The 25,545-nt window shown below is 57.6% G+C and overlaps 2 protein-coding genes across 7 annotated transcripts; one reads left to right on the forward strand and one right to left on the reverse strand.

Annotated features, from left to right (window-relative positions):
* Positions 1 to 67: 67 nt before the first annotated feature.
* Positions 68 to 13,968, reverse strand: CHRNE (cholinergic receptor nicotinic epsilon subunit). The gene is made up of 11 exons (XM_084808133.1): positions 13,693 to 13,968; positions 13,498 to 13,542; positions 13,154 to 13,263; positions 12,839 to 12,994; positions 11,731 to 11,834; positions 10,940 to 11,140; positions 9,908 to 10,022; positions 9,280 to 9,394; positions 7,473 to 7,686; positions 5,653 to 5,783; positions 68 to 5,565 (listed from the first exon to the last, which is right to left on the reverse strand). Exons 1-11 carry the CDS (start codon positions 13,966 to 13,968, stop codon positions 5,413 to 5,415), a joined length of 1,620 nt encoding a protein of 539 aa, XP_084664259.1. The 3' UTR covers positions 68 to 5,412.
* Positions 13,969 to 15,748: 1,780 nt separating this feature from the next.
* GP1BA (glycoprotein Ib platelet subunit alpha) lies at positions 15,749 to 25,339 on the forward strand. 6 transcript variants are annotated; one of them, XM_084806933.1, is made up of 4 exons: positions 15,749 to 15,865; positions 19,025 to 19,155; positions 19,911 to 20,063; positions 22,165 to 25,339. In XM_084806933.1, the coding sequence occupies exon 4, from the start codon at positions 22,365 to 22,367 to the stop codon at positions 24,201 to 24,203; it is 1,839 nt and encodes a 612-aa protein (XP_084663059.1). In that variant the 5' UTR covers positions 15,749 to 15,865; positions 19,025 to 19,155; positions 19,911 to 20,063; positions 22,165 to 22,364; the 3' UTR covers positions 24,204 to 25,339. The 6 variants fall into 6 exon arrangements, with proteins under 6 accessions (XP_084663059.1, XP_084663058.1, XP_084663062.1 ...); XM_084806932.1 differs by lacking the exon at positions 19,911 to 20,063; XM_084806936.1 differs by lacking the exon at positions 19,911 to 20,063 and having other exon boundaries at positions 22,249 to 25,339.
* Positions 25,340 to 25,545: the final 206 nt, after the last annotated feature.

The following is a 25,545-nucleotide window of genomic DNA, read 5'->3' on the forward strand; positions in this document are numbered from 1 at the left end:
TCTTCTGCAGAGTCCTCCTTAGCAGTGCAGCAGGGCTGGAGGACAATTCACGGGGGGGGGGGGGGGGGCTCTTTGCTTTGCCCAGGACCTATTCCAAGATGCAAATGTTGTTGAACCACTTGGAAACAGCGATCACGGTGCTATCACCTTTAATATACATTTAAGTGGAGAATTGCCCAAGAAGTCCAACACAGTCACATTCAACTTCAAAAGAGGAAACGTCTCTAAAATGAGGGAACTGGTGAAAAGGAAGTTGAAAGGGGAGTCAAGTGGGTTTCATCCCTTCAAAATGCTTGGAAGCTACACAAAACCACAATAATGGAAGCTCAGCCAAAATGTATAGCACAGCTTAGGAAAGATAGCACCAAGTCCAGGAGGTCACCGGCACGGTTCACGAGCAGTGTCAAGGGAGCCATTAGGGAAAAGAGCTTCCTTCAGAAAATGGAAGTCTCGCCCAAGTGAGGAAAGCAAAAGGCTGCACAAACTTGCACAAAGGCCATCCAAGCAGACAATAGGAGATGCCAAAAAGCATTTTAAAGAGCCTATCGCTAACAACATCACGACCAACAATAAAGAATTATTTAAATATATCCGACGCAGAAAGCCGGCTAGGGAGGCAGTTGGACTGTTGGATGACGATAGAGTTAAAGGAGTACTGAAGGAGGACAAGGAGACTGTAGAGAAGCTGAATGGATTCTTTCCATCTGTCTTCACTGCAGAAGATAAGGGCAGGTGCCTGTGCGTGAACTGATGTTTTCAGGAAGGGAGTTGGAGGAACTGAGGCAAACAGTGGTGACAAAAGATGAAACTCAACCTTATTGATATATTGAAAGCAAATTAACTGGGCCCAGATGGTATCCATCCTAGAGTTCTCAAAGAACTCAAATATGACATTGCTGATCTCTAACAAAAATATGCAACATGTCCTTAAGATCAGCCTCTATAGCAGAGGACTGGAAGATGGCCAATGTAACACCAATTTTCAGAAGGGGATCTGGGAAATTACAGGCCGGTTAGCTTAACGTCTCTTCCAGGTAAATTGGTTGAAGGCATTAATTTTATTAAAGACAAATTAGTAAGCACATGGACAAGCCCTGCTGAAAAAGGTTCAACACGGCTTCTGCAAAGAGATGTCCCATCTCGCTAAGCTTTTAGAGTTCTCTGAGAGTGTCAATAAGCATGTAGACAGGGGTGGTCCTGTAGGCATTCTTTACTTGGACTTCCAAAAGGCTTTTGATGAAGTCAAAATTGGTTCATTGTCATTTACGACAATGGAACCAATTACCTGGGGAGGTGGTGGGCTCTCCCACACTGGAGGCCTTCAAGATGAGGCTGGACAGCCATTTGTCAGGGATGCTCTGACTTGGATTCCTGCATTGAGCAGGGGGTTGGACTCGATGGCCTTGTAGGCCCCTTCCAACCCTACTATGATTCTATGAAGTCCCTCACCAGAGACTCCTGAGCAAACAGCAGTCATGGAATAAGAGGACAGATCCTCTTATGGATCAATAACTGGTTAAAGAACAGAAAGCAGAGAGTAGGAATAAATGGTAAATTCTCCCAATGGAGAGAAGTAAATAGTGGGGTCCTGCAGGGATCTGTACAAAGACCAATGCTTTTCAACCTGTTCATAAATGATCTGGAATTAGGAGTGAGCAGTGAAGTGGCCAAGTTTGTGGATGGCACCAAATTCTTTAGGGTGGTTAAAACAAAAAGGAATTGTGAAGAGCTCCAAAAGGATCTCTCCAAACTGGGAGAACGGCCTTCCAAATGGCAAATGTGTTTCAATGTAAGCAAGAATAAAGCGATGCACGTTGGGGGAAAAATCCCAGCTTCAAGTATAGCCTGATGGGATCTGAGCTAGCAGTGACTGACCAGGAAAGAGATGTTGGGGTTGTGGTGGACAGCTCAATGAAGATGTCAGCCCAGTGTGCAGCTGCTGTAAAAATGGCAAACTCCCATGTTAGCTTAATTAGAAAAGGAATTGAGAATAAAACTGCCAACACCATACTGCCCCTATACAAAGCTATGGTGCGACCACACTTGGAACACTGTGTGCGGTTCTGGTCACCACACCTAAAAAAAGGCATTGTAGAGCTAGAAAAAGTACAGAAAAGGGCAACTGAAATGATCAAGGGGCTGGAACAACTCCCCTATGAGAGAAGGTTATAACAGCTGGGATTGTTTAGCTTGGAAAAAAGGAGGGTAAGGGGAGACATGATCGGTGTACAAAATTATGCCTGGTGTGGAGAATGGATAGGGAGATATTTTTCTCCCTCTCTCAAAATACTAGAACCCAAAGGTCCTCCCATGAAGCTGATGGGTGGGAGATCAGGACAGACAAAAGGAAGGACTCCTTCACACAGTGCAGATTGAACTATGGAATTCACTTCCACAGGAAGTAGCGATGGCCACCAGTTTGGATGGCTTTAAAGGGAGGGTGGGTGGACAAATTCCTGGAGGAAAAGGCCGTCAGTGGCTACTAGTCTTGATGGCTATGTGCTACCTATGTACACCAGTTGCTGGGGAACATGGGTGGGAGGATGCTGTTGCACTCGTGCCTTACTTGGTCACTGTGTGAAAAGACTGCTGGACTAGTGGACCCTTGGTCTGATCCAGCAGGGCTCTTCTTACGTTCTAACAGTCTACAGGTAGGTGATTGGGGAAGGGATGCTGTTCAGGCTTCCTAGAGATGCAAGGGGCTAAAGGGCTGACACTGGGTTTCTGTTTTGGGGAGGGATGTGGTTTGTAAGGGCTGAGTCCTTGTTCAGAGGTGTTTTTTTTACTAAATGATAAGCTGGATGCTCAAACTTGGGATGAGTCTACCTCTGAGCTTTTAGTTTATGAGCTGCTCTGTAAACTGCTCTAAAACCTGAGCCCAAAGTGAAGCTAGTCTAGACTTTTTTGTGTGTGTCAGTAAGCGGAGTCTTCTACCAAGTGGGCCTAAACAGTAGCTCTTGTCAATATATACAGTCATGTGAAAAAGAAAGTACACCTTCTTTGAGTTCTATGGTTTTATGTATCAGGACATAATAAAAATCATCTGGTCCTTAACAGGTCTTAAAATTGGGTAAATACAACCTCAGATGAACAACAACACCTGACATATTACACCGCATCATTGTTTATTTTACAGAAATAAAGCCAAAAAGGAGAAGCCGTGTGTGAAAAACTAAGTACACCCTTACTGCTTCCATAGGTATGAAGAGGAATTGTTGTAGAATACAAGCTGAATATGAGCCAACAGTGTGATATGGTTGCAAAAAAGGCAAATGCTATTTTGGGCTGCATTTATTTATTTATTTATTAAATGTATTAATGGCCCATCTGGTTGGTCACCCAGCCACTCTGGCGAAGTACAATAACAAATAGTTTAAAACAAAATTCTACATTAAAAACGTATTTCTAAAAATACCCTAACCCACCCCAAATGCCTGCCTGAACAACCACGTTTTTAATACGTGGCAGAAGCTCATTAAAGAGGGGGCATGGCGGAGTTCCCTAGGGAGGGAGTTCGACAGAGTGGGGGCCACCACAGAAAAGGCCCTCTCCCTCGTCCCCTCCAGTCTAGCTGTCCTGGCTGATGGGACAGAGAGAAGGCCATCCGAGGCTGATCTTGTTAAGCAGCCTGTCTGGTGTTGCTGGAGGCGCTTCTCAAGATAGGCTGGGCCAGAACCATATAGGGTTTTAAAGGTCAAAACCAACACCTTGAATTTGGCCCAGAAAACAACTGGTAACTAGTGCAACTCCTTCAGCACTGGAGTGATGCGATCTCGCCGGCAGCTGCCTTTAATCAGGCGAGCCGCCGCATTCTGCACCAGCTGCAGCTTCCGAACCGTCTTCAAGGGTACCTCCACGTAGAGCGCATTACAGTAGTCTAAACGAGAAGAGACCAGGGCATGTACTACCAATGGGAGGAGATGGTCGAGAAGGTAGGGGTGCAGCCGCCATATCAGATGGAGCTGGTACAGCACTGTCCGGCTCACAGCTGACACCTGAGCCTCCATGGACAGCTGGGAGTCTAAAATGACCCCCAGGCTGCGGACCTGGTCTTTCAAGGGTAGCAGTACCACATTCAACACCAGGTCAACATCCCCCAAGCTCCTAGCTTCCAAATCTGGGGAAGTCCTAGTTCCCCTCTACTCAGCACTGGTTAGGCCTCATCTGGAGCACTTGTGTCCAGTTCTGGGCACCACATTTTAAGAAGATGCAGACAAACTGGAGAGGGTTCAGAGGAGGGCAACAAAGATGATCAGGGGACTGGAAACAAAAGCCCTGTGAGGAGAGACTGAAGGAACTGGGCATGTTTAGCCTTGAGAAGACTGAGGGGAGACAGGATAGTGCTCTTCAAGGACTTGAAAGACTGTCCCAGAGAGGAAGGCCAGGATCTCTTCTCCATCATCCCAGAGTGCAGGACATGGAATAATGGGCTCAAGTGACAGGAAGCCAGACTCCGGCTGAACAGCGGGAAAAACGTCCTGATTGTCAGAGCAATACGACAATGGACCAATCACCTAGGGAGGCGGTGGGCTCTCCCATACTGGAGGCGTTCAAGATGAGCTTGTCAGGGATGCTCTGACCTGGATTCCTGCATTGAGCAGGGGGTTGGACTTGATGGTCTTACAGGCCCCTTCCAACCCTATGATTCTATGATTCAATTAAGTCTGTCAATGGCTTTCAGTCAGGATGGCTGAAGAGACGGATCTCCCTCCGCATGCCTGACTGGCGGCGGCGGCGGGGGGGGGGACCATTGGGGAGGGGCTGGTGCCTGGGTGTCCTGCTTGTGGGCTTCCCCCTGGGGCGCCTGGCTGACCAGTGTGGGAAGCGGGATGCTGGCCAGGAGGAAGGCCCCAGTGTTCCTGTCCTGTGGTGCTTTTTGGGACTGGGGGCGGTTTCTGTTGCCTGAGGGAAGAACGTTGGCAGCAAATGAAAGCTGCTTCCATAGCTCTTCAGAACTGTTCGGGCAGTTTGAGTGCCAGGTGTGTTTCTTTAGTGGCCATCCCAATATTTCCAGCAGCCATGGCACGGGTCTGACGGCGGGAGAGTCGAAGCCCTGGCGAGGGTCGAGAGGGCCAGCAGAAGACACACGGACGATTCAGGCCATCCGGAGACACAGGCCACATCTGCTGGGCCAGGTTAGGCAGGCACAGGCACATGCAGGCACCTTGGGATCTGTCCCTCATCAGAGTCGGAGCGGCTTTGGTGAAGCGGCTTGTGGGTGCAGCGGGAGGCGCTTCCTTGGTCCTCAAGCACTCTGCCCACTCAGGCCTGGCTGCTGCAGGGGGGGCTCAAGGAGCTCTGAGCCCGCGCCACCCAGTGGGGGGCTGGGTGTGTCTCACGCGGAGCGGTGGAGGCTCTCTGGTTCTCATCCAGTGGGGCTGGCTGGTGGGCCGGGGGGGGGCTGCCCCGCCACTACGCTTCCTGGCCAGGGAAGGGGTCACCCGGCACAGTGTTGAAATGCCCTGCGAAGAAGATGGCGAGCGTCCCGAGCGTGAAGAGCAGGATGGCCACCCAGAAGCAGAGCTTGTCCAGCACCTGCCCAATCAGCACCCAGTTTTCCATCTCCTGGAGGGGGGAGAGCAGGGAGGGTCAGGAGGGGTGTGCAAGCAAGGGGCCAAGGCGTCAACAGGACTCCTCCCCGTCCGGACTCACCGCACCATCAGCACTGTGGTCCTTGGTGCTCTTCGCAATGAAATTGCAGGCATCCACACACTCCTTGATCTCTGGCGCAAGGCTGGCCAGGCTCTTGTACAAGGTGCTGGTCATGCCCACATCAAGCCCATCTGGAGAAGCGGGGAGGGAGACAGCCTCGTCAGAAGAAGCAGGCCCTTCCTCGGAGAGCTCACGCATCTTGCATCGCAGCACCGGTTTTCCCCAAGGGTGGCATCGAGACGCAGGTCAATGCCGGAGAGCCCCTCCACCCCCAAGGCCCCTCACTGGATCAGGGCGCTCCTCCTGCCCTCCAGTCGTACGTGAGATTTTTAACAACGCAAACCGCCCTGTGCGTCTCACGAAACCCGGCCCGGTTCATCGCCCTTCTGCCGCTGCTAGCTGTGGCGATTCCACGTGCGCACACCGTAGGTTGTGTGCTTATACGGTGGCTGGCATGTCTCTGGAATGATTGACAGGGGAGTGTGAGGCGGGGCTTGGCAGAGGGTGGGCAAGAATGGCAGCCTGGCACGTGGAAGAAGGGGGAGTGGCTGAGTGGGGCGGGGTGATTGGGCGCGTGCCCCGGCAGAAGCAGGCGGGGCGGGGGCTTCTGGGAGTCTGGGCTGTCTGCGAGGAGAGTGGGAGCATCTAGCGGGGAGGGAGGTTTTGAGCACAGAGCTAAAAGCAGAAGTTACGGTGTGCTGCTCAGAGGGCTGCCTTATTTTGAGCATCATCCCCGATATCCTTTCCTCGTCCCAGCCCAGTTCCTATTTCCAGTCCTGTTGCACCAAATAAACCTTTGTTTCCAGGTTTAAAAGACCATTTCCTCTTTAGGGATTCAGGGGGGTTTTGTGGGATTGCCCCCACGAGCTGGCTGCTTGGCCTGTGCTACCAGAAAGGAAGAAAGCCGCTCTAAAGGGTTCTTGGTGGCAGCACTCGAGTGGTGAAGCATCACAGGATGCCAACGGGGCTGTGGGCGAGAGACGCTGACCACAGCACCTGACCTGGCGGCTAGACACCGGATCGTGCAGTGGTCAAAAAGGCCTCGGGTCCCTTGCACCTGCGCCCTCCTGGAGCAGCTCCGCATGTGATGGCAAAGCAGCCAGCCATGCACGGTGTCGCTCAGCAGGGACACTCCGTCTCAAAAACAGCAGGACCTGGAGCAGCGTTTATGGGCGGGGACAGGGCTTTGTGCCGGAGGGACAGGCAAGAGTGCCTGAGCTCCAGGGCTGTAGGGGATGTGATCTTGATGCTGTGGGACAGAGCAGCGCGGAGATGCACGAGCAAGATCCCACCTTCCTTGGAGAGGAGGGGGCAGCCGAGGGTTCATTGACAATTCCCTGCTAGAATAGCCTCCAGTGAGGGTAAAATCCATCACGGACATTGTGCAGGAAATGAGGGATATATGATGAAACCAGAAACACCGAAGGACTCGGTGTTGCTACTCGTTAGACCAGGCTTTCCCAGCCTGACCCTGCCAGATGTGTTGGACTACAACTCCCAGCACCCCAAACAGCATGGCTTGCTAGTCAGGAACAATGGAGGTTGAAGTCCAGCCAGGTTGGGGAGGGCTGGCTAGACTGCTTAAACCATCAACCAATACTTTTTAGTTCCCCATATGGCAGCCTTCCTCAACTTGGTGTCCTCCAGATGGGTTGGACTACAACTCCAAGCATGCTGGCTGGGGTGCTGGGAGTTGTAGTCCAACCCATCTGGAGGACACCAAGTTGAGAAGGCTGCCCTACTGAAATGCCCAAGAGAACATCTCCTCCCAGGAGGCCCCCGGGCCCCCACACCCTGCCTGTCCAGCCACCACCCCTCACAGGCCGTGCTGCAGCCAGGCGTCCTCTGAAGCCCGTGCCGCTGCCCTTGGCGTTCGAAGAGGATTTCGCTCCGAGGCTTTCTGAGGATGTATTCTTCTGCCTTCAGCATGATACCAAAGGAGCTGCGTCGGCGGGGGCGGGGGGCGTCCCAGGGGTCCTCGCCTGCTGGTTCTAAGTTGGAGCCCAGGTACCGAGGGAGGACCTCCAAGAACACCTGGGGGGTGAAGAGGAGAGCGAGGTGATGCGTTACAGCCTGAAGCGTACTCAGGAGGGCTAGCGTCCCCAGCCGTTCAAGAACACACCCTCCTCCTTTGTATCTATTCATCTATCCATTGCCTCCTCCAAATCGATCTCGCTCATCTTTCTAAACAAAAAGGATCCACACTGGCTTACAATGAAAATAAATCTCAAACATTAAGTAGAACAAACCATATCATCATACAAAACAGGAGCGGGGAACCTCATGGCCGGAGGCCAAATCTGGCCCTCCAAGTTTCCCCAAATGGCCACACCCCTTTCCTCAAACCACCAATCGCTGGGGGCCCCCCTGGCTTTGGTGCAGTTTCATCCCCATTCTGAAAGGCTGAGAAGCCCTCCCCCTCCGGCTTCCTTACTGGCAGGAAGCGCTTCATGCTAAAATATGCTGGGGGGGGTGTTTTTGGCCCCACCCCTCTTGCCTTCGACCCTGCTCACCACTGGAATGCGGCCCCTGAGAGCATCTCCTAAGCTGACTCTGGCCCTCCAGCTGAATGGGGCTCCAAACCTCTAAGGTGAAACCTCCAGACAGATGGAAAGCTTTTGCGAAAGGGAAATGTTGCTTTGCTGTCTGACAGCACAAAGTGTGGGGCCCGAGTGGCTCTCGTGCTAACCAGAGGGGAGCCAACACCAACAAGGCCTGGCCTTGTGCCCTGCTAGACTTCACAGCAGGGTGGGCAACTTGCGGCCCTCCAGAAGTTGAAGCCTACAATTCCCACAGTCCCTCCCATTGACTAGCCTGATTGGGCTGGTGGGAAAATATGGATTGGGGCCTCTCTGGAAGATCTTCATGGATGAGCAGGCTCCTATGGCAAGAGGTACTTAGGGTAGCCGTTTCTTGGGCTGCCCTGGACACTTCAGGCAGGGGGAGAAAGAGTTTGGTGGAATTCCAAAGAAAGCTCACTTACTGACTTGAGTTATTGTCTCACAGTTTTTACCCACCACTGGTGGGAAGTCCTGGATTTCTACCCAATACTGACATCTCACCTGTCAAGTGCCCTAATTTGTCTAGCAAAATCAGAAGATAAAAAACAGTCATCAAATAAAACAGAGGGAAAACCCCAAACAAAACCCTTAAAAACCATAACAGTTTTACAAAGCCAAGTTAATAAGATGCATCCTGAGCCCCTGAGTCAAAGCAGAGAGATGGGGGACCAGGCACAGCTCCCCAAGGAGCATTCACTTCCATCTCGGGTTCACGGACATGTCTTTGCACAGTTCCGAGCATTCTAACATTTGGGACTAAAACACGACATTTAATTGCATTGCTTGAACATGCAATGCAACAAGATTCCGGGCGGCCTTCCCCAAACTGGCGCCCTCCAGATGCGTTGGACTACAACTCCCAGAATCCCCCAGCCAGCAGGGCCAATGGCTGGGAAGGATTGGGGGAAGGCCCATGCAGGGCTTCAAAACCATCTCTCCACCTTTAAAAACAAAGCCTGCAAGAGGCGGCCACGTTCAAGTTGGCGCAGACCATGCTGATTGCACTGCGCTGACTTCCTTTGGCGGGGGACAGAGCCCCCCCCCCGCACCCCCCGCTCCTCCTCACATGCTTGAGGCGCTCGGACATGGCGTGGGTGCTGGGGCTGCGGAGAGACACGCTGAGCACGATGACGCAGTTCATGACGATCAGGGTGGCCACCGCCATGACGAAGAGCAGGTACCTGCCACAGGGAAAGCAGCGCTGGAGGACCGGGGCGCCCAGGCCACGCCACGCTCCAGGGAGGCCAGGCGCCCGGATTGCACCCCTGCCCTGGACCCCCTCCTGGCGCCTCCGCTTGCTGCTGGACGGCCTGCAGTGGCGGCCGCAGCTGGAGCCCCTGGTCTCCCCTTCACACTAATCCAAGGGAGCCGAAACTCAGGCCCCCCTGGGGCTCCCCAGAGGCCCACCCTTCCCCGGCCCCACCCCTTCCCCACCCACCAGTGGCTGGGGGCTTCCCCAGCTTTTGTGACATGCTCCCCTTGTCCACATGGGCTGAAGCGCCTCCCCGCGGGCTGCCGGCAGAACTTGCATTGCTTGGGTCTTTGCCCCCCGTTGCCTGCAGCCCCGCCCACCTCTGGACCGTGGCCCCGGGCGTGTCTCGGCCCAACGGAGGCTCTGCGCCCTGCACCCCCCTTGCAGAGCCCCCACCCCAAACCCCCTCGGGGAGGCCCCAGAGCCCAGCACAGCCACGCACTTGCCAATGAGGGGGATGCTGAGTGAGGTCTCCGGAACCTTCTGTGCAATCAGGAATAGGAAGACCATCTGGGCCAGCAGCACCGAGATGCTCACGGTGCACTTCTGCCCCCCAGCTGCCGGGCAGAGATGAGGCTGAGGCTGGGCGGACGGAGAGGCCTGCGCGCCTCCCGCAGGCCGGGGTGCCCCCGCACCATGTGGCCAGATGCCACCCCCACAAGCCCCGGCAGGCGCCCTTGGGACATAGCGGCTCCCATGTGCTGGCATGCAGCCTGGCCCCGTGCGCTCCTGGGAGGGGCCTCGTCCCCCTTGCACACCTCATGCTGGGTTTCCCTTTGCCCTGGCTGATCTTCAAAGGGCCGGACCAAACACAGGCAAGAGGCTTCAATCTACAGCCTTAATTCCACTAGCACAAAGGGCCACGCAGATGCAAATTCTTGGTGACTCAGTCTGCAAGACAATGCCTCCAGGGGGCTCAAAGGGGAGCTGCGAAAGTTGCCCGCTGTTTGAAAGCAAGGCGGGCCTAAGGGGGGGGGGGGAGGTCTCTCTCGTGAGGCCTCTAAGCGCCGCTGTTCGCAGGGCCAATCAGGAGGACCTTCTCCGTTCTGCCCCTGCCATCTCCCTCTTGCCTCTGCGTCTGCCCCTTGCATCTATTAATTCAGACTCGCCAAACGCTGCTTCCCCCTGTTCGCTGTCTCTCACGGGGGGGGGGGGGGACGAGGGACCTTCCTCCGGCTGGACCTCCTTTGAAACCCAAGGAGCCTGCCTAGCCATGTCTGGACTGGCCTGGAAACATGCCTCCCCGTGTCTGGCGGTTCCTGTGCAGAATCTGAACCGCTCTCCCACTCCCTGTGCTCAGAAGCACTCCTGACACCTCAGCCCTCTGCCAGTTGTGCGCCCAGCCCTCTGCGACATGCTCCTTGCTCCCTGAAGCATGCCTGCAGGCCCCACACACAGCCTGCTCACCTAGCCCCACATGGCGCCTCATCACCCCCCTGCACCCGCTCTCCTGGCCCCAGAGGAGGAGGCTCACCCTGGGCCGGCAGGAAATACACGAGCACCACCAAGGAGGAGATGAGCACGCAGGGGACAATGATGTTGATGATGTAGAAAAGAGGCTTGCGCTGGATGATGAGAAAGTAGTGCATCTCGGAGAAGCCGGGAGCCCCGAGCCCAGACATCGGGGCCAGGACTTGGCGGGCGGGCCGGTGCCAGATGGCCCACTCCCCGTTCTCTGAGCAGGAGACAGAGAGACCCAGCCGTCACCCGGCATCTGGTGTGCACACATGTCAGGCCTCCCAGTGCTGGCCAGGTAAGCCCCCAGAGGCTTCTCAGGGGTGTCCTGTGGTGTTTCTGGGGTGGCAGAAGGCAAAGGGGAGGCTCACCAGCAAGCTCCAAGGAGACCAGCCTGGCTGCGGCCTGGCCCTTTTCTGCTGCGGGGGCGGCCATCCAGGAAGGAGTGTGGGCAGGGCCTCAGGCCTGGGTTTGTTTATTTATTTATTTATTGCATTTACACCCCGCCTTTTTTCCTCTTGCAAGGAACCCAAGGCGGCTTACATTATCCTCCTCCTCTCCATTTTATCCTCACAACAACAACCCTGTGAGGTAGGTTGGGCTGAGAGTGTGTGACTGGCCCAAAGTCACCCAGTGAGCTTCCATGGCCGAGTGGGGACTAGAACCCGGATCTCCCAGCTCCCAGTCCAACACTCTCGCCACTACACCACACTGGCTCTCACACTGGTTGGACTAGCTGCCCCTCCAAGCCTAGGCGAGGGGGGAGCAGCACCCTGAAACATTTCCCACCGGCCGGCAGGCATCCCCTACCTGTGAAGTCCTCTGGTTCAATCATGATTTCCTTGAGCAGTTCCCCGGTGACGTCATCCGTGGCAAACTTGAGAATCACCTCGCTGGCACTGTACGTCTGAGACCTGGGTGAGGCCAAGGGCAGCCGTGGATTTGCTTGGGGCAGAAGCCAAATGGTGCCTGGGGGCAGCAATGGGGCGGCAGCGGCAGCTGCCCTGTCCTGATCCGGGTGGCATGCCCATCTGGCCCAGCATTGCCTACACGGACCGGCAGCCACGGGGTTCCAGCAGAATCCCTGCCCTGCCCAGAGATGCTGCCAGGGACCATTGGCAGGCAGAGCAGGGCCCCTGCCACGGAGCCACGGCCTCTCCCACCCGGGCTTTGGGGGAGCAGGTGACCTCCGCCTCCCGGGGTTGCGCCTAATTTGTTATGCTGCCCCTCCCATTCCCCCAACAGCTGCACCAATGCCCAGCATGGACGAGGGGGAGGACCCTCACTCGCCCGCCCCACAGTCTGCGACTTCCTCATTGCACAGGACAGGCGCCCCAAACTCCGGAAAGCCCCCGGAAACAGGCACGGTCCCCCCTCCCTCCCAACCACAAGCCCTCAAGTGCTTCCCAGGCATGCAAGGGAGCCCCCAGTGCAGTGCCAGAACATGCCGCGGGGGCCACTTTCGACGGCAGTAAGGCTGACACAGCGTTGGGTAAACCGGGGGGGGGGGCTCAGGAAGGGGGTGCCTCTTTGCAGAAGGTACTTGCCACCTGCCCTTTCTACAAGTCCTTGTATGGCTATACAAGCAAGTATATATGAATGCATGTGCTCAGATTTAAAATCTGCTGCTCGGTTTTTCAGGAGGGGCTTTTTAGGCAAGCAGAACTGATTCGCTGGATTAGCCCCGATCTCCCGCAGCCCCCCTTCGGGAGCCTGGGGGCCAGGAGGCAGGCGCCCCGGGGCGCGCCCCTCCCCTGCAGACACGCCGCCAAACCAGGCCGAAGGCCCCCGGAACTGCAGCCCCCCCCGCAGCCTGCCCAGGCGCCCCTTCTGCTGCCGGACTGCCCTGGAGCGGCCCGGGAGGCGCCGCCGCACAGCGGCCCCTCCCGAAGCTGCCGCCGCCCGCCGGGGCTCTCACCGGAAGACGAGGGAGCAGTTTTGCCAGTCGAAGGGGAAGAAGGTGACCTCGATGGGGCACGCGCTGAGGTAGATCGCCGGGGGCAGCCAAAGCACCCGCCCGCCGGGAGTGATCAGGACATTGCAAGAGAAGGCCACGCCGGAATTCCCGTCGATGCTGCGGGGGAGAGAGGAGGGCGCTGCAGCCGGGCCGGGCCGGGGCGGGCCGGGCCGGGCCGGGCGAGGGAGGCCGCCTGCCGCCTCCTGGGCGGCCCCCAGACCCCGCCGCTGCCGGCAGCCCCGCCCCGCCCCGCCCCGCCCCGCCGGCCCCGCTCACTTGTTCTCCAGGACGATGTCCGGCAGCCACACCATGTCCGCGGGGACCCGAAGCCTGCGGATCCCCCCAAAGTCTTCGCTGCTGTAGTCCAGCCGGTGGTCCAGCCACTGCTGCGAGCGGGCGGGCGGGGGTCAGTCCCGGGCGGAGGGCAGCGCCGCGGCCAGCCTGGGAGCCCTCCGGAGGGGCGCCGCCTTTCTGCCCGGCACCGGGGCGCCCGGGCTCGGGAGCGGAGACCCCCTCCGGCGGGCTGCGGGCCCGAGGCCCGGCGGGGCCACGGAGCGCCTGGCCCCCGGGGCGCTGAGCTGCTCCGGGGGCCCGCGGGCGGGGGCCTGGCCGGCACTCACCTGGGAGATCCAGAGGCTGGTGGTCAGGGTCTCTTCTTTCTCGTTCTGCAGAGGGAAGGGTGCCGCTGACTCCCGGCTCCAGCCCAGAACAAACCTGCTGCTCTTCGGGGTGCCGTCGGAAAGCGAGGAGACCCGGGGCCGCCCCCCGCCGCCGGCACCTCGCGCGGGCCGGGGCGGGAGCCCTGGGGGCCTTACCAGCGAGATGAGGTTGCTGAGGGTCAGCTTGATGGACACCTCCACCGCATCCTCCCCGTTGCGCACGGGGCGTGCCGTCTTGTCGTAGCTGGCGAAGAGGGCGTTGAAGAGGCGGGCCTCCTCGTTGGCCTCCAGCAGCCCTGGCGTTTTGTGGGCAGAAAAAGACCCCCCCTCAGTCCCAGGGGAGCAGGGCCTTAAGCACAGCCACCCCCACCTGACAAGACCCCTCCCTCTAAGCCAAAGCCTGGCTCCCCCTGACACCCCACCCAGGGGCATTCCCCAGTCCCGGTCTCCTTACGGAGGGCCCCCCAGCAGAGAAGGGCCCCCAGCCAGAGTCTCCGGCCCATGGCTGCTCTGGCCTCACCCACAGCCTCCACAAAGACTTCTGGCGGGGCAGGGGTGAGGAGGTTATTTTAAGGTTGCTTCTGGCTTGCAAGGCTGGGGGGCAACCGGATATCTCCCCACACATAGCAGAGGTGTTTACTTTCAAAGCCCCCCCCCCATCCTGCACCTGTTGACAGATTATCTATCTGGATGCCCGAGAGGCTTTTGTGGGGAAGGACGTCCATCGCCAGGCCCAGGAAGGCCCCCATGGAAAGAGGCAGAGGACCGAGCTCATTGCCCACCCGCTGCCTGGCCACTCAGCCCAAATGTCTCCGATTGCCCGGGAGGAGCCCGCAGGCAGAAAGGCTGTGGTGCGGTGCCCCACGTCTGCCAGTCCCTTGGTGCAGCACAGGCCTCACCTGCAGGGCAGGATCCGTTCCTGGCAGCTCCAGTTCACAAAGGGTCCAGGCACAGGAGACGGGAGTGGGAAGAGGAAGTGGTGGCTGCCAACGGGGGGGGGGGGTGCTCGCACCAATGGATGCAGGCAGGCCCCTCCCTGCCGGAGACCCCTCCAGCCCAGGCGAGCAGCTCTGGCAAGGCCAGCCCCAGGCCAGTCTCGCTCCTGCCCCCAAAGAAGAGGCACAGGAGCTCAGGTGGCCCCCCAGCCTTGCAAGGGGCCAGCCCAGCTGCAGGCAGGGGCTCTGGGCTGTGGCCCCCTTGCTACAGAACAAAAGAGCAGTGCCGAGGTCGGGGCCCAGCTCCCCACGCCTTCCACTCAGGGCTTCTCTGCTTGGAGCAGAGCTGCTGCAGTCAATGGGATGTTGCGCGGAGGCCGAGATGGCCCTGCACCCCACGGGGAGCTTGGGACACCCCAAGGCACACACCGTTGCGGCTTGCCTGCCCTCTCTCCCAGAGAAGCCAAAGCTCTCCAGCCCAAGTGGCTGGCTGCCTGCAAGGCCCACCAATACGTGGGAATGGCCATTGCGAATAATGAATGGGGGCATGCCACTTGCCACGAGCTCTGGGCCGCCCCAGATGGCAACCCCACGCGCCTCTCCATGCCAGTACTAGCCAACATGCACAGCAAAGGATACGGAGTCTGGGGGTGTGCGCCCCAGAGAACCCAGGAGTCTGACCTGTGTTTCAGGGAACTCCCTGTTTTGACCAGCTCAACCCCCTCCCCTATCACAGGACCTGGGAGTCCTGGCTCCAGCACCCAAGGGAGGGGGAGAGTGACCGAGGGGCCTTGAAAGCCTCCTGCCTGCCTGCCTCTTCCTTCCGCCTCTGGCCTCCTCCTGGCCACAGCTCTGTCTGGGCCTGGCAGATAAAACCTGATACCTCTTCCGGGCCCTAATTATAGCCTCCCAACTCTTCCTGGGTACATTTCCACACAGAGGGCGTCATGCTGCCAAGATGGTGGGGTGAGGCATGTCCCCATTGCAGCTGCTTCTAGGCTGGAGCAGCTGTGTGTGTTTCGCCAGGGGACAATGAGGAGGGACTGGCTATGTCCAGGCAGGACACGGCCGGGCCAATTTCTGGGTTGCTGTGGGTGCCAGCGGAGCCAGGGAATGGGGCTTCCGAGGGAGCCAGCCAACAGCCGGGGGCCTCAGTTGCTTGCATGGAACAGGGCATTCCACACACTGTGCACAGAGACCGGTCTGAAGCCACTTTAGCTGTCATCATGTCCCCACCAAAACACCCCTGGGTGGGGCAGATTTGGGAGTGCACTGAAGAGGGGGGGAGGGGTCAAGGAAACTGCACAGCGAGCAGGATATGGGACTGTGGGGCGGGTTCGAGGTGCCCGCAGTGCGCCAGCTGTGCATGCAGTCAAGAGGAGCAGGGGAGTGAGGTAAGTGGTGAGGTGGGTGCGAGGGGGTCAGAATACATGCCCTGCAAAGCAGGCTCCTGTCCTTACCAGCCCGTGTCCCCCACCTGCAGCTAGCAGCCCCTCAAAGGGCAAAAACTGGAGGCAGCTGTGTTGGTCCGCTAGAACAAGAAGGTGAAGGAGAAGAATGAAATCTCCCAAAGTAACAGTCAGGCCACCAAAAAGTAGTGAGCAAGCTTTCAAGGTCATCAGAATTCCACATCAAACCAGACGTTAAGCAAAGAGAAAAAGAAAAGGCTGGGGGAGAGAGACAAAGACGCTATAAGGGATGGTGGGAAAACTCGTGTGTGCACTTTGCAAGATGGCATGGAAGGCGCATCATGCAGACAGGAATTCGGTGCAATGCAGACTGAACGTTTGGCCCGGGCTCCCTTGGAAGAGATAATGCCAGCAGTTATTCAGACCTGCCTCAAGGGGCACTTGCAAGCCCCCTCGCTAGGGGAGAGTCAAGGGGGAGGAGGACAGGGGGATCACGAGCTTCGTACAGCTGGAGGTGAATGTCAGGCAGAGAACATGAAGTGTAAAGCGGAAGAAGCCAAAGGGGGTCATCCTGCCCAGGTGCTGAGTTCCCTCTTCTTCAGGCTGTTACACACCTGGGTGCTTTTCCACCCACAGTGCTGCACTTTGTCTCACCTCCCCCCCCCCCTTTGTCACCTGTCTGGACATTCCCCCGAAAAGCAGCTCTGTGCTGCTGGGAAGCTCACAGCTCGCTACTTTGGGTAACAAACTTGTTCTGGCATAAGCTTTTGTGGACACAGCCCACATCATCTGTTGACAGTGTTCACAAAAGCTCATGCCAGAATAAAAACACTGCTAGCTTTTAGGTTGCCACTAGACTCCTTGTTGTTTTTGCTGCAACAGACTAGAATAATAGAACCATAGAACAGTGAGGCTGGAAGGGGCCTACAAGGCCATCGAGTCCAACCCCCTGATCGGTGCAGAAACCCAAGTCACAGCATCCCCGACAGATGGCAGTCCAGCCTCATCTTGAGTGCCTCCAGCGTGGGAGAGCCCCCTGCCTCCCTGGGTAATTGGTTCCGTTGTCATATCGCTCTAAGTTTTCCTGATGTTCAGCCGGAATCTGGCTTCCTGTCACTTGAGCCCATGATCCCGTGTCCTGCACTCTGAGATGATCGAGAAGAGATCCTGGCCTTCCTCTCTGGGACAACCTTTCAAGTACTTGAAGAGCGCTATCATATCTCCCCTCAGTCTTCTCTTCTCAAGGCTAAACATGCCCAGTTCTTTCAGTCTCTCTTCGTAGGGCTTTGTTTCCAGTCCCCTGATCATCTTTGTTGCCCTCCTCTGAACCCTCTCCAGTTTGTCTGCATCCTTCTTCAAGTGTGGTGCCCAGAACTGGACACAGTACACCAGATGAGGCCTAACCAGGGCTGAGTAGAGGGGAACTAGTACTTCCTGGGATTTGGAAGCTCTCCTTCTATTAATGCAGCCCCAAAGAGCAGTTGCCTTTTTTGCAGCCACATCACATGGTTGGCTCATATTCAGCTTGTGATCGACAACAATTCCAAGATCCTTCTCACTTGTAGTGTTGTTGAGCCACGTTTCCCCCATCTTGTCACTGTGCCTTTGGTTTCTTTTTCCTAGGTGCAGAACTTGGCATTTATCCCTATTAAATTCCATTCTGTTGCTTTCTGCCCAGTGCTCCAGCCTATCAAGATCCCTTTGGATTCTGTTTCCCGGGTATTAGCTATCCCGCCCAATTTTGTGTCATCCGCAACACAGTTAACCCCCCTCCCCTTGGAAATGTTTACTTTTGGTAACAATTTAGCTGGTCCCAGTCAAGGTATTTAGTCCCCTATGGTAACTTTGGGATTTGAGCCATAAACCCAGGAGCCCGAGAAGGAGCCCCCAGGGCTGGTCCGCGTTTCAGCAGGCTCGTGTCACGCTAAAGTGCCTTCCATTTCTTGCAAGGGCAGCTTCCAGCCTGGTCTGGGGAACAGATTAGACACAACCAAAGGAAGGAGTGACGCGGTGGGGTGGGGGGTCCCTCCATAAGGCCCATCCGCTGCCCCCGTCGTGGTCTGTGGGCTGAGGAAAAGCTGTAGGGAGCTTGAGGGAGGGGACAGAGCAACAAGCACATTCTCCTCCCTCAAAAAAGAGGAAAAAAGGAAAACAACCCTTGTCCCGCTTCACCGCTTGGACAACGCAGTTGCATTCGGGGGCTTGGGGAGAAAACACAGCGTGGGGAGTCCTCGATTCGGCTGTTCGCGCCTTAAAGCGTGACTTGAGGACAGAGAAGCAGCCTCCTCCGCCGCGGGGCTTCGCTGCGAGCCGCACGGGACCGCCGCCCGCGAGCCGCTCGCCCAGGCCGCCCTTCGCCGGCCCAAAGGGCGCTCTGCAGCGGCGCTGCTGGGATGGGGGGCGCGCGCGCGGCCCCCGCCCCAAGGCCGGGACCACGTGCGGCCCCAGGCCCGGAAACGCTCTCGCGCGTGTCGGGCTGCAGAGCTGCCCCGCTTTCAAGCCGTCCTCCCCGCTGGGCTGAAAGGGCCCCTCCCGGGGCAGAGAGGGCTGCTGGCGTCAGCCCAGACGGCCCGGCGGGAGCGGCGCGGCTCTGCCCCGGGAGCCGCGCCAGCTGCTCGGCCGGCCGGCTGGCCGCGCCCGGGCAGCGCCGTGCGGCCGGGAGCAGGGGCGCGCGGAGGGGCGCGGAGGCTGGGCGGAGAGGCCGAGCTGCGCTGCTCCTGCTCCGTGTGTTCTCGGTACAGCTGGGATCCCTTTTGAAGTGAACGGGTCATTTGATGCTGGACCACTTCGAACACCGCCCCCCGCCCCTTAAAAGCCCTGCCGGGGCGCCTGCTGGAAGGCGCCTTCAAAGACGGGCCAGAAATGACCTGGTGCAAACCTGGGAAGGGGGGACTTAGCTCATGCTAGCCCAATTTTGCATCAGATGCTTCGGTTAGGTTACCCAGTTGTTTGGGGGCTCAGTGAGAAGTGCTGGCACTAACCTTGAAAGCCCACAGTGGCCTGGACCCAGGTTATTCGAAGGACCCCCTACCCCATGTGAACCTGCCCAGGCCCTAGATTGCCCTCAGAGTCCCAGGCGTGGGGGCTCTGAACCTGCTGGGAAACTGGCACTCAACGGAAGTTCCCCCTTTTATTGCTCTGCAGGACTCAAGGCTCACCCACAATTGTTTCTTGAACCACCGTTTTTTATTCTCTTCAGTGGAACTCAAGGAGCCCTTCCAGCTCCTATCAAGGCAGACAGGTGTACTGGCTCTTCCCAAACATCTCATATAGAGGTATGTGGTAAACCATCTTTCCCAGCTGAATTTCTGCCTGCCTTTCCTGGAGGCAAGTGGTTCCCTTCTCCCCTTTATCATTCCCTAGGACTCAAGGCTCACATAGCACTGTTGCTTTAACCACTGTACCTTATTCCCTTCAGTAAACATCAAGGAGTCTGCCCAGCTCCTATCAGGTTGTTTGGTGGGCTGTTGTGGGGAGGGTGGATCTGGTGGGGAGGGTGGATCTTTTCCCCGCAGAATTGCCCCCCTCCCTACCAGCTCGCCTTTCCCAGCAGATTCAGCCTCCCCACCACACAGCACCTTCTCTTTCTCCTTCTCAGCCTCTAATAGTTTGTGGTGACTGGCGGTTCACCACCTTCAGCATTCTGAATCAGCTGTGATGGGGGAGAGGGAGAGACCTTCGGGGCATCCCCAGGCTGATGCTTAGTCCTGCTGACAATCATTACATGCAAAACATTTATTTTAAGGACTAAATGAAATGGAACTTCAGGGGAAAAAAGAGTTTTCCACCAACTCCAATACAAGAAGAATAGAAAGGCACCATTGTTTTAGGTGAGAACCCTCTGGTCTCTTCAGAAATTGTGACTAAAAAGGTTGTCAATACATTTCTGAAAGTGACTTTTGACAGAGGGAGAGTTTCATCCCCCCCCCCCAGCTCCTTTTTTCCTCCTTAAACCTGCTTTCTCCCTCAAAATGGCACTAATCTTCCTAAAATTTTCAGGGTATGTAAAATGCATACTTCTTTTTCATAGAATCATAGAATAGTAGGGTTGGAAGGAGCCTACAAGACGATCGCGTCCAATCCCCTGCTCAGTGCAGGAATCCAAGTCAGAGCATCCCTGACAAATGGCTGTCCAGCCTCGTCTTGAAGGCCTCCAGGGTGGGAGAGCCCACCGCCTCCCCAGGTAATTGGCTCCATTGTCGTATTGCTCTTACAGTCAGGAAGTTTTTCCTGATATACAGCCAGAATCTGGCTTCCTGTCACTTGAGCCCATGATTCCGTGTCCTGCACTCTGGGATGATCGAGAAGAGATCCTGGCCTTCCTCTCTGTGACAACCTTTCAAGTACTTGAAGAGCGCTATCCTGTCTCCCCTCAGTCTTCTCTTCTCAAGGCTAAACATGCCCAGTTCTTTCAGTCTCTCTTCACAGGGCTTTGTTTCCAGTCCCCTGATCATCTTTGTTGCCCTCCTCTGAACCCTCTCCAGCTTGTCTGCATCCTTCTTAAAGTGTGGTGCCCAGAACTGGACACATTAGTCCAGATGATGTTGCAGAACTCAGAGTCAGAGAGACCACAGAGTGAAGGAAAAAGAGATTCTTTATTTAACGCGCGGGCTTAAGGCTGGAATCATTTCCAAAGAGCCAGAAGCCCCGAAATACATCAGCACATTGTTTTTATAGACATTGTGACACATATGAAATGGCTCCTCCTCCCCCTCCCGCGTGGGGTTGCAGTCCTCAACATTTCTTCTCCTAGCGCCATTGTTTATAATACAAGAACTGGGTTATAGGGTAGCCATGATAAGGAGAGAACAGAAGAGAACAGCAGAGAACGAGATATACAGTTGTATGACCTTTGACAAGATAAGGAATTCCTGTGTCTCGTCAGCTTACAACAATATATTCAAGGGAGAAAGAGCTCAGCAAGAACATGAAGCATGAGACTGCATGAGGCTACTTAGTCTGACCCCCGATATGGCTGCTACAATGAGGCCTAACCAGTGCAGAGTAGAGGGGAACTAGTACTTCCCGGGATTTGGAAGCTATACTTCTGATAATGCAGCCCAAAAGAGCATTTGCCTTTTTTGCAGCCACATCACATTGTTGGCTCATATTCAGCTTGTGATCGACAACAATTTCAAGCTCCTTCTCGCTTGTAGTGTGGTTGAGCCACGTATCCCCCCCACGTATCCCTATGTCGTTGAGCCACATATCGCTATTCAATTTCATTCTGATGTTTTCTGCCCAGCATTCCAGTCTATCCAGATCTCGTTGAATTTTGTTTGTCTTCCAAAGTATTAGCTGTCCCACCCAATTTTCTGTCATCTGCAAATCTTATCAGCATTCCCTGCACCTCCTCCTCCAAGTCATTAACAAAAATGTTGAAGAGCACTGGCCCCAGGACTGAGCCCTGCGGTACCCCACTCGTTACCTCTCCCCGGTTTGAGAAGGTCCCATTGGGAAGCACTCTCTGAGTCCGATTCTGTAGCCAACGGTGGATCCACCGGATCGTTGTCTCATCTAGCCCACTTCGAGCTAGTTTGCTCATCAGGAGATCATGGGGCACTTTGTCGAAAGCTTTGCTGAAGCCGAGGTATATTTTGTCTACAGCGTTATCATCTGCTCCAGAATTTCCCCAGGGATTGATGTCAGACTGACTGGTCTGTAGTTCCCAGGTTCCTCCTTTTTACCCTTTTTGAAGATAGGGACAACATTAGCCCTCCTCCAGTCATCTGGCACTTCCCCCGTCCTCCATGATTTCTCAAAGAGAATAGACAGTGGCTCTGAGAGTTCTTCATAGAATCATAGAACAGTAGGGTTGGAAGGGGCCCACAAGGCCATCGAGTCCAACCCCCTGCTCATTGCAGGAATCCAAGTCAGGATTCTGCCAGTTCCTTTATTACTCTAGGGTGCAATTCATCTGGCCCTGGGGATTTGAACTCATTCAAAGTAATTAGGTGTTCCTTGACCATTTGACACCTGAAAAGGTCAGGAAGATTGATAAAATCTTTTTACACAGGTTAGAACAACACCCACTATCACCTCTTAACAGGTTGGAATGTTCAGTTAACAGATGGGCCGTAACTTTGGTACCTGTAATACCAATATATAGATACATCCAAAGCTCCTTTTGTATTTCATTGTTATCTATTTTATTAGACTGCATGGTTTAATTTTTTAAAATTGTAATCTGCTTCTGAGCGGTGGGTGGGAAGGAAAGAAGAAACGGGGGGGGGGGCAGGCCTTGAACACCCTCTGAAGCAAAACCCCTGCTCCCTTTTTTCCAGATAAGCTGGTGGCTGTCCAGCAGGGAGAAAGTGCGTTCTGTATATGCTCAAACACACCCTCCTTCCTTCCTTCACACGTTCCAGGTGGGACACTCTGCAGTCAAAAGCTAGCCAGGCTGAGCACCCCTAAAGTAGCCCCTGCCTGGCTGTTCAAAGGCGGCTGAAAGTGGCTCTCTCTCTTCCTCCTGCTCCTGTCCGAGATGCTGCTGTGCCCCACGGCCCCGCTCTGCCTTGCTCTCCTGACTGTCCTTGCTGTGGCAGCCACGGGTCCCCCCGGGCTCTGTGAATCGGAGATGAACAAGATCAAGGACCTGCTCCAGGTGAACTGTGCAGCGAGGGGGCTGGCCAGCCTCCCCCCCGGGCTGCCCAAAGACACCGGCATTTTGCTGCTGAGTGCCAACCGCCTGGCCCAGGTCTCCATGGCCTCCCTCCAGCACCTGACGCAGCTGAGTGAGCTGGACCTGTCCAACAACAGCCTGGCAGCCCTGGAGACCCGCGGGGGGCCCCTGCCCAGCCTCCAGCAGCTGCTGCTGTCCCACAACGCCCTCCAGAGCCTGCCCGTCTTGCAGGGGCTGCCCAGCCTGAGGCGCCTGGCCCTGGGGCACAACGCCCTCTCCGAGCTGCCCGAGGGGGGCTTCCGGGCCCTGGGGCAGCTGCATGACTTGGAGCTCCAAGGCAACCGGCTCCGGGGCCTGCCCCCAGGGGCCTTCGAGGGCCTGGCCGAGCTGAGGGACCTGGACTTGTCCGACAACGCCCTGCAGGCGCTGCCCCGGGGGTTGCTGGCCGGGCTGCCGGCGGTGGAGATCCTGCGGCTGGAGAGGAACCGGCTGCAGCGCGTGCCGGACGGCTTCTTCCCGGAAAACAACCCCTTTGCCTACGTCTACCTGGCCGGGAACCCCTGGGTCTGCGACTGCCGGCTGGTGTACCTGCGGGACTGGATCGTCAAGAACGAGATCAGCGTGTACACGCGCACCCCCGTCCGCGAGCCAGGCGTCCTGAAGGAGACCACGGAGAACGACCCCGAGGGCGTCACCTGCCAGGCGCCCGCCCGCGAGCGGGGCAGGCCTGTCATGCGCTTCGCGGCCGTCTGCGGGGAAGCGGCGATGGGCCGGGGGCCGGAGGGCGCCGCCCGCCGGGCCCCCGCGCCATCCCCGCAGCCTGCCGCCTCCAGCCCCCGTGCGCCGAGCACGCCTGCCGCCCCCGCCGCCAGGGCCGCGGCGACTTCGAGCACCTCAGCCGCTCGCCCGCCCCCCGCGCCCCCAGCCCCATCGCTGGCCCGCAGCCGCCCCGCAGCCGGCCCGCGGGCCGCCCAGAGAACGGCCCCCGCGAGCGCGCCAGCGCCCCTTCTCACGTCCGGACAGGCCGCCGACGCTCCCACGGCAGACGCCGGCTCCCCCCGGGCGACTCCCCGCCCCGCCGGGACGCCCAGCAGCGCCCCCCCTCCCGGCACCACGGCCCTCCCCGCGCCCGCCGGGACCCCGCGCACCACTTCGGCGCCCGTGTCCCCCGGTCCCCTGCCCGCGCCGCCGCCCCCGGCGCCCGCTCACCCCTGCCTGCACCCCGCGCCGCCGGCCAGGGCCCTGCGGGGAGCCCGTCGCCGCCCGCCTCCGGGGACCTGGCCGGGCTGCCCGGCCGGCCGCTGCTGCGCCCTGCGCCTGGCCCTCTACGTCGCCTGCCTGGCGCTGGCGGCGCTGCCCGCCCTGGCAGCGCTGTGCCGGCTGGGGTGGGCCTGCGCGAGCTGGCGCCGCCCCGCTCGGCAGGGCCCTCCCGGGGCCCGCGTGGTCGGGCCGCAGGAGGCCACGCCCGGAGGACGGCCGCTGGGGCGCAACGAGGCTCCCCGGCCCCGAACCTACCGCGTCTGCGAGAGGTTCACGATTGCCCCCCTCCGCCACGTCAGCTGGCTTCTCATCAGCCTGCCGGGGCCTGCAAAGCGGTGGCCCCGGGAAGGCAGCCAGGGGAATGTCTCCTTGTGCAGCTTGGACCGTGGGAGGGACGCCATTGGGGCTGTGCGGGTAAAGTATGCCACAGCTTCCTTGTAGGGGGCCCGCATGTGCGGGGGCGGGGGGTTGCACCTGAGGCGCCATGAGACCGGGAGCACGGGGCGGGCTACAGCAGCGGTGGGAACCTGTGGCCCCGGATGGCCCCGGACCGCCATTCCAATCCCCTTTGGCCCCGCGGCTGGGATTGATGGAACTTGGGAAGCCAACTCCCGGAAGGCCCCACGTTCCCCATTTGGGAGCCCAAAGGCCTGGAGAGGGGCTGCAGCAGGCCTCTGCTACTCCGCTTTGGAACCCGCGCCCCGCACCCTCCTTGCGCGGGCCCGGCCAGGGAGCTGCTTTCGAATGCGCTTGAAAGGGGGCGGGTGCAGGACGATGCCCGCTGGAGGAGCAGCGGCCCTCGGGGGCGCGCCGGACCCATTCCCAGGGCGAGGGAGCAGCTGCAGTGGCGGACGCCCCGCTGGGCCACGGCGCGTCCCGGGCCAGCTCCCTCGCCCTTCGCTCTGGGGCTGAAGCGGAGGGCGCCGCCACGCGGCCCAGGGAGGGAGTGCCTTGGGCGACTCGCCCCGCTCGTGCCCAGGTCCTGAAGGAGGTCACCGCCACGGGCTTTGTGGGGACGTGCGCGCCTGTGCGCCCTGGTTCGAGGCAGGCACTGGCTTGCTTTGCTTCAGAGCTGAAATGACCTGGACACCTCCAGGCCATCTGTGCTGAGGCCCAAAACCGGGCGGGTAACTCTCCTTCCCCCTGTACATTTTGAGAGTCCTCCAACAAGGCTCGCTAGCCAAGGGCTCACCCCCCATGCCGCTCCTCCCCACCTAGGGCTTCTTGCTTCCATGCTGCTTCGCTTCCTCATCCACACATCGCATGCCGGCAGACTCCCTCCCACCATTTCATCAGCTTAAAACCTCCTTGAATCCTTTGCCTTCTCTGTGGTGGCCCCCACTCTGTGGAACTCCCTCCCTAGGGAACTCTGCCATGCCCCCTCTTTAATGACCTTCCGCCACGCATTGAAAACTTGGTTGTTTAGGCGGGCATTTGAGGTGGGTCAGCGCATGTTAAACAATGTTTTAATGTATAATTTTACTGTTTTAAATTGTACTGTTGTACATTGCCCAGAGTGGCTGGGTGACCTGCCAGATGGGTGATTAAGAAATTTAATAAATATATATTTGCCCTGCTGAGGGGATCCCTGGGCACCATTTAAGGCCAGTGATCGAGCTGGAACATCCTCACCCAAGTTAATGACAGCACCAGCCATGTTGGAAGCCCACCTGGCCACCTAGCTCCTGCCAGCCCTACCAAAGCAGAGCGAGAGGGTCCAGAGCTCAGAGACAGCCCTGGCCTGGGCAGTGCCACAATTTGACATGGGAGATCCCTACCACAC

Source organism: Heloderma suspectum, chromosome 6 (genome assembly GCF_057233095.1).
Source record: "Heloderma suspectum isolate Gila_16-S chromosome 6, 16-S_ref, whole genome shotgun sequence".
Classification (NCBI taxonomy): Eukaryota; Metazoa; Chordata; class Lepidosauria; order Squamata; family Helodermatidae; genus Heloderma; species Heloderma suspectum.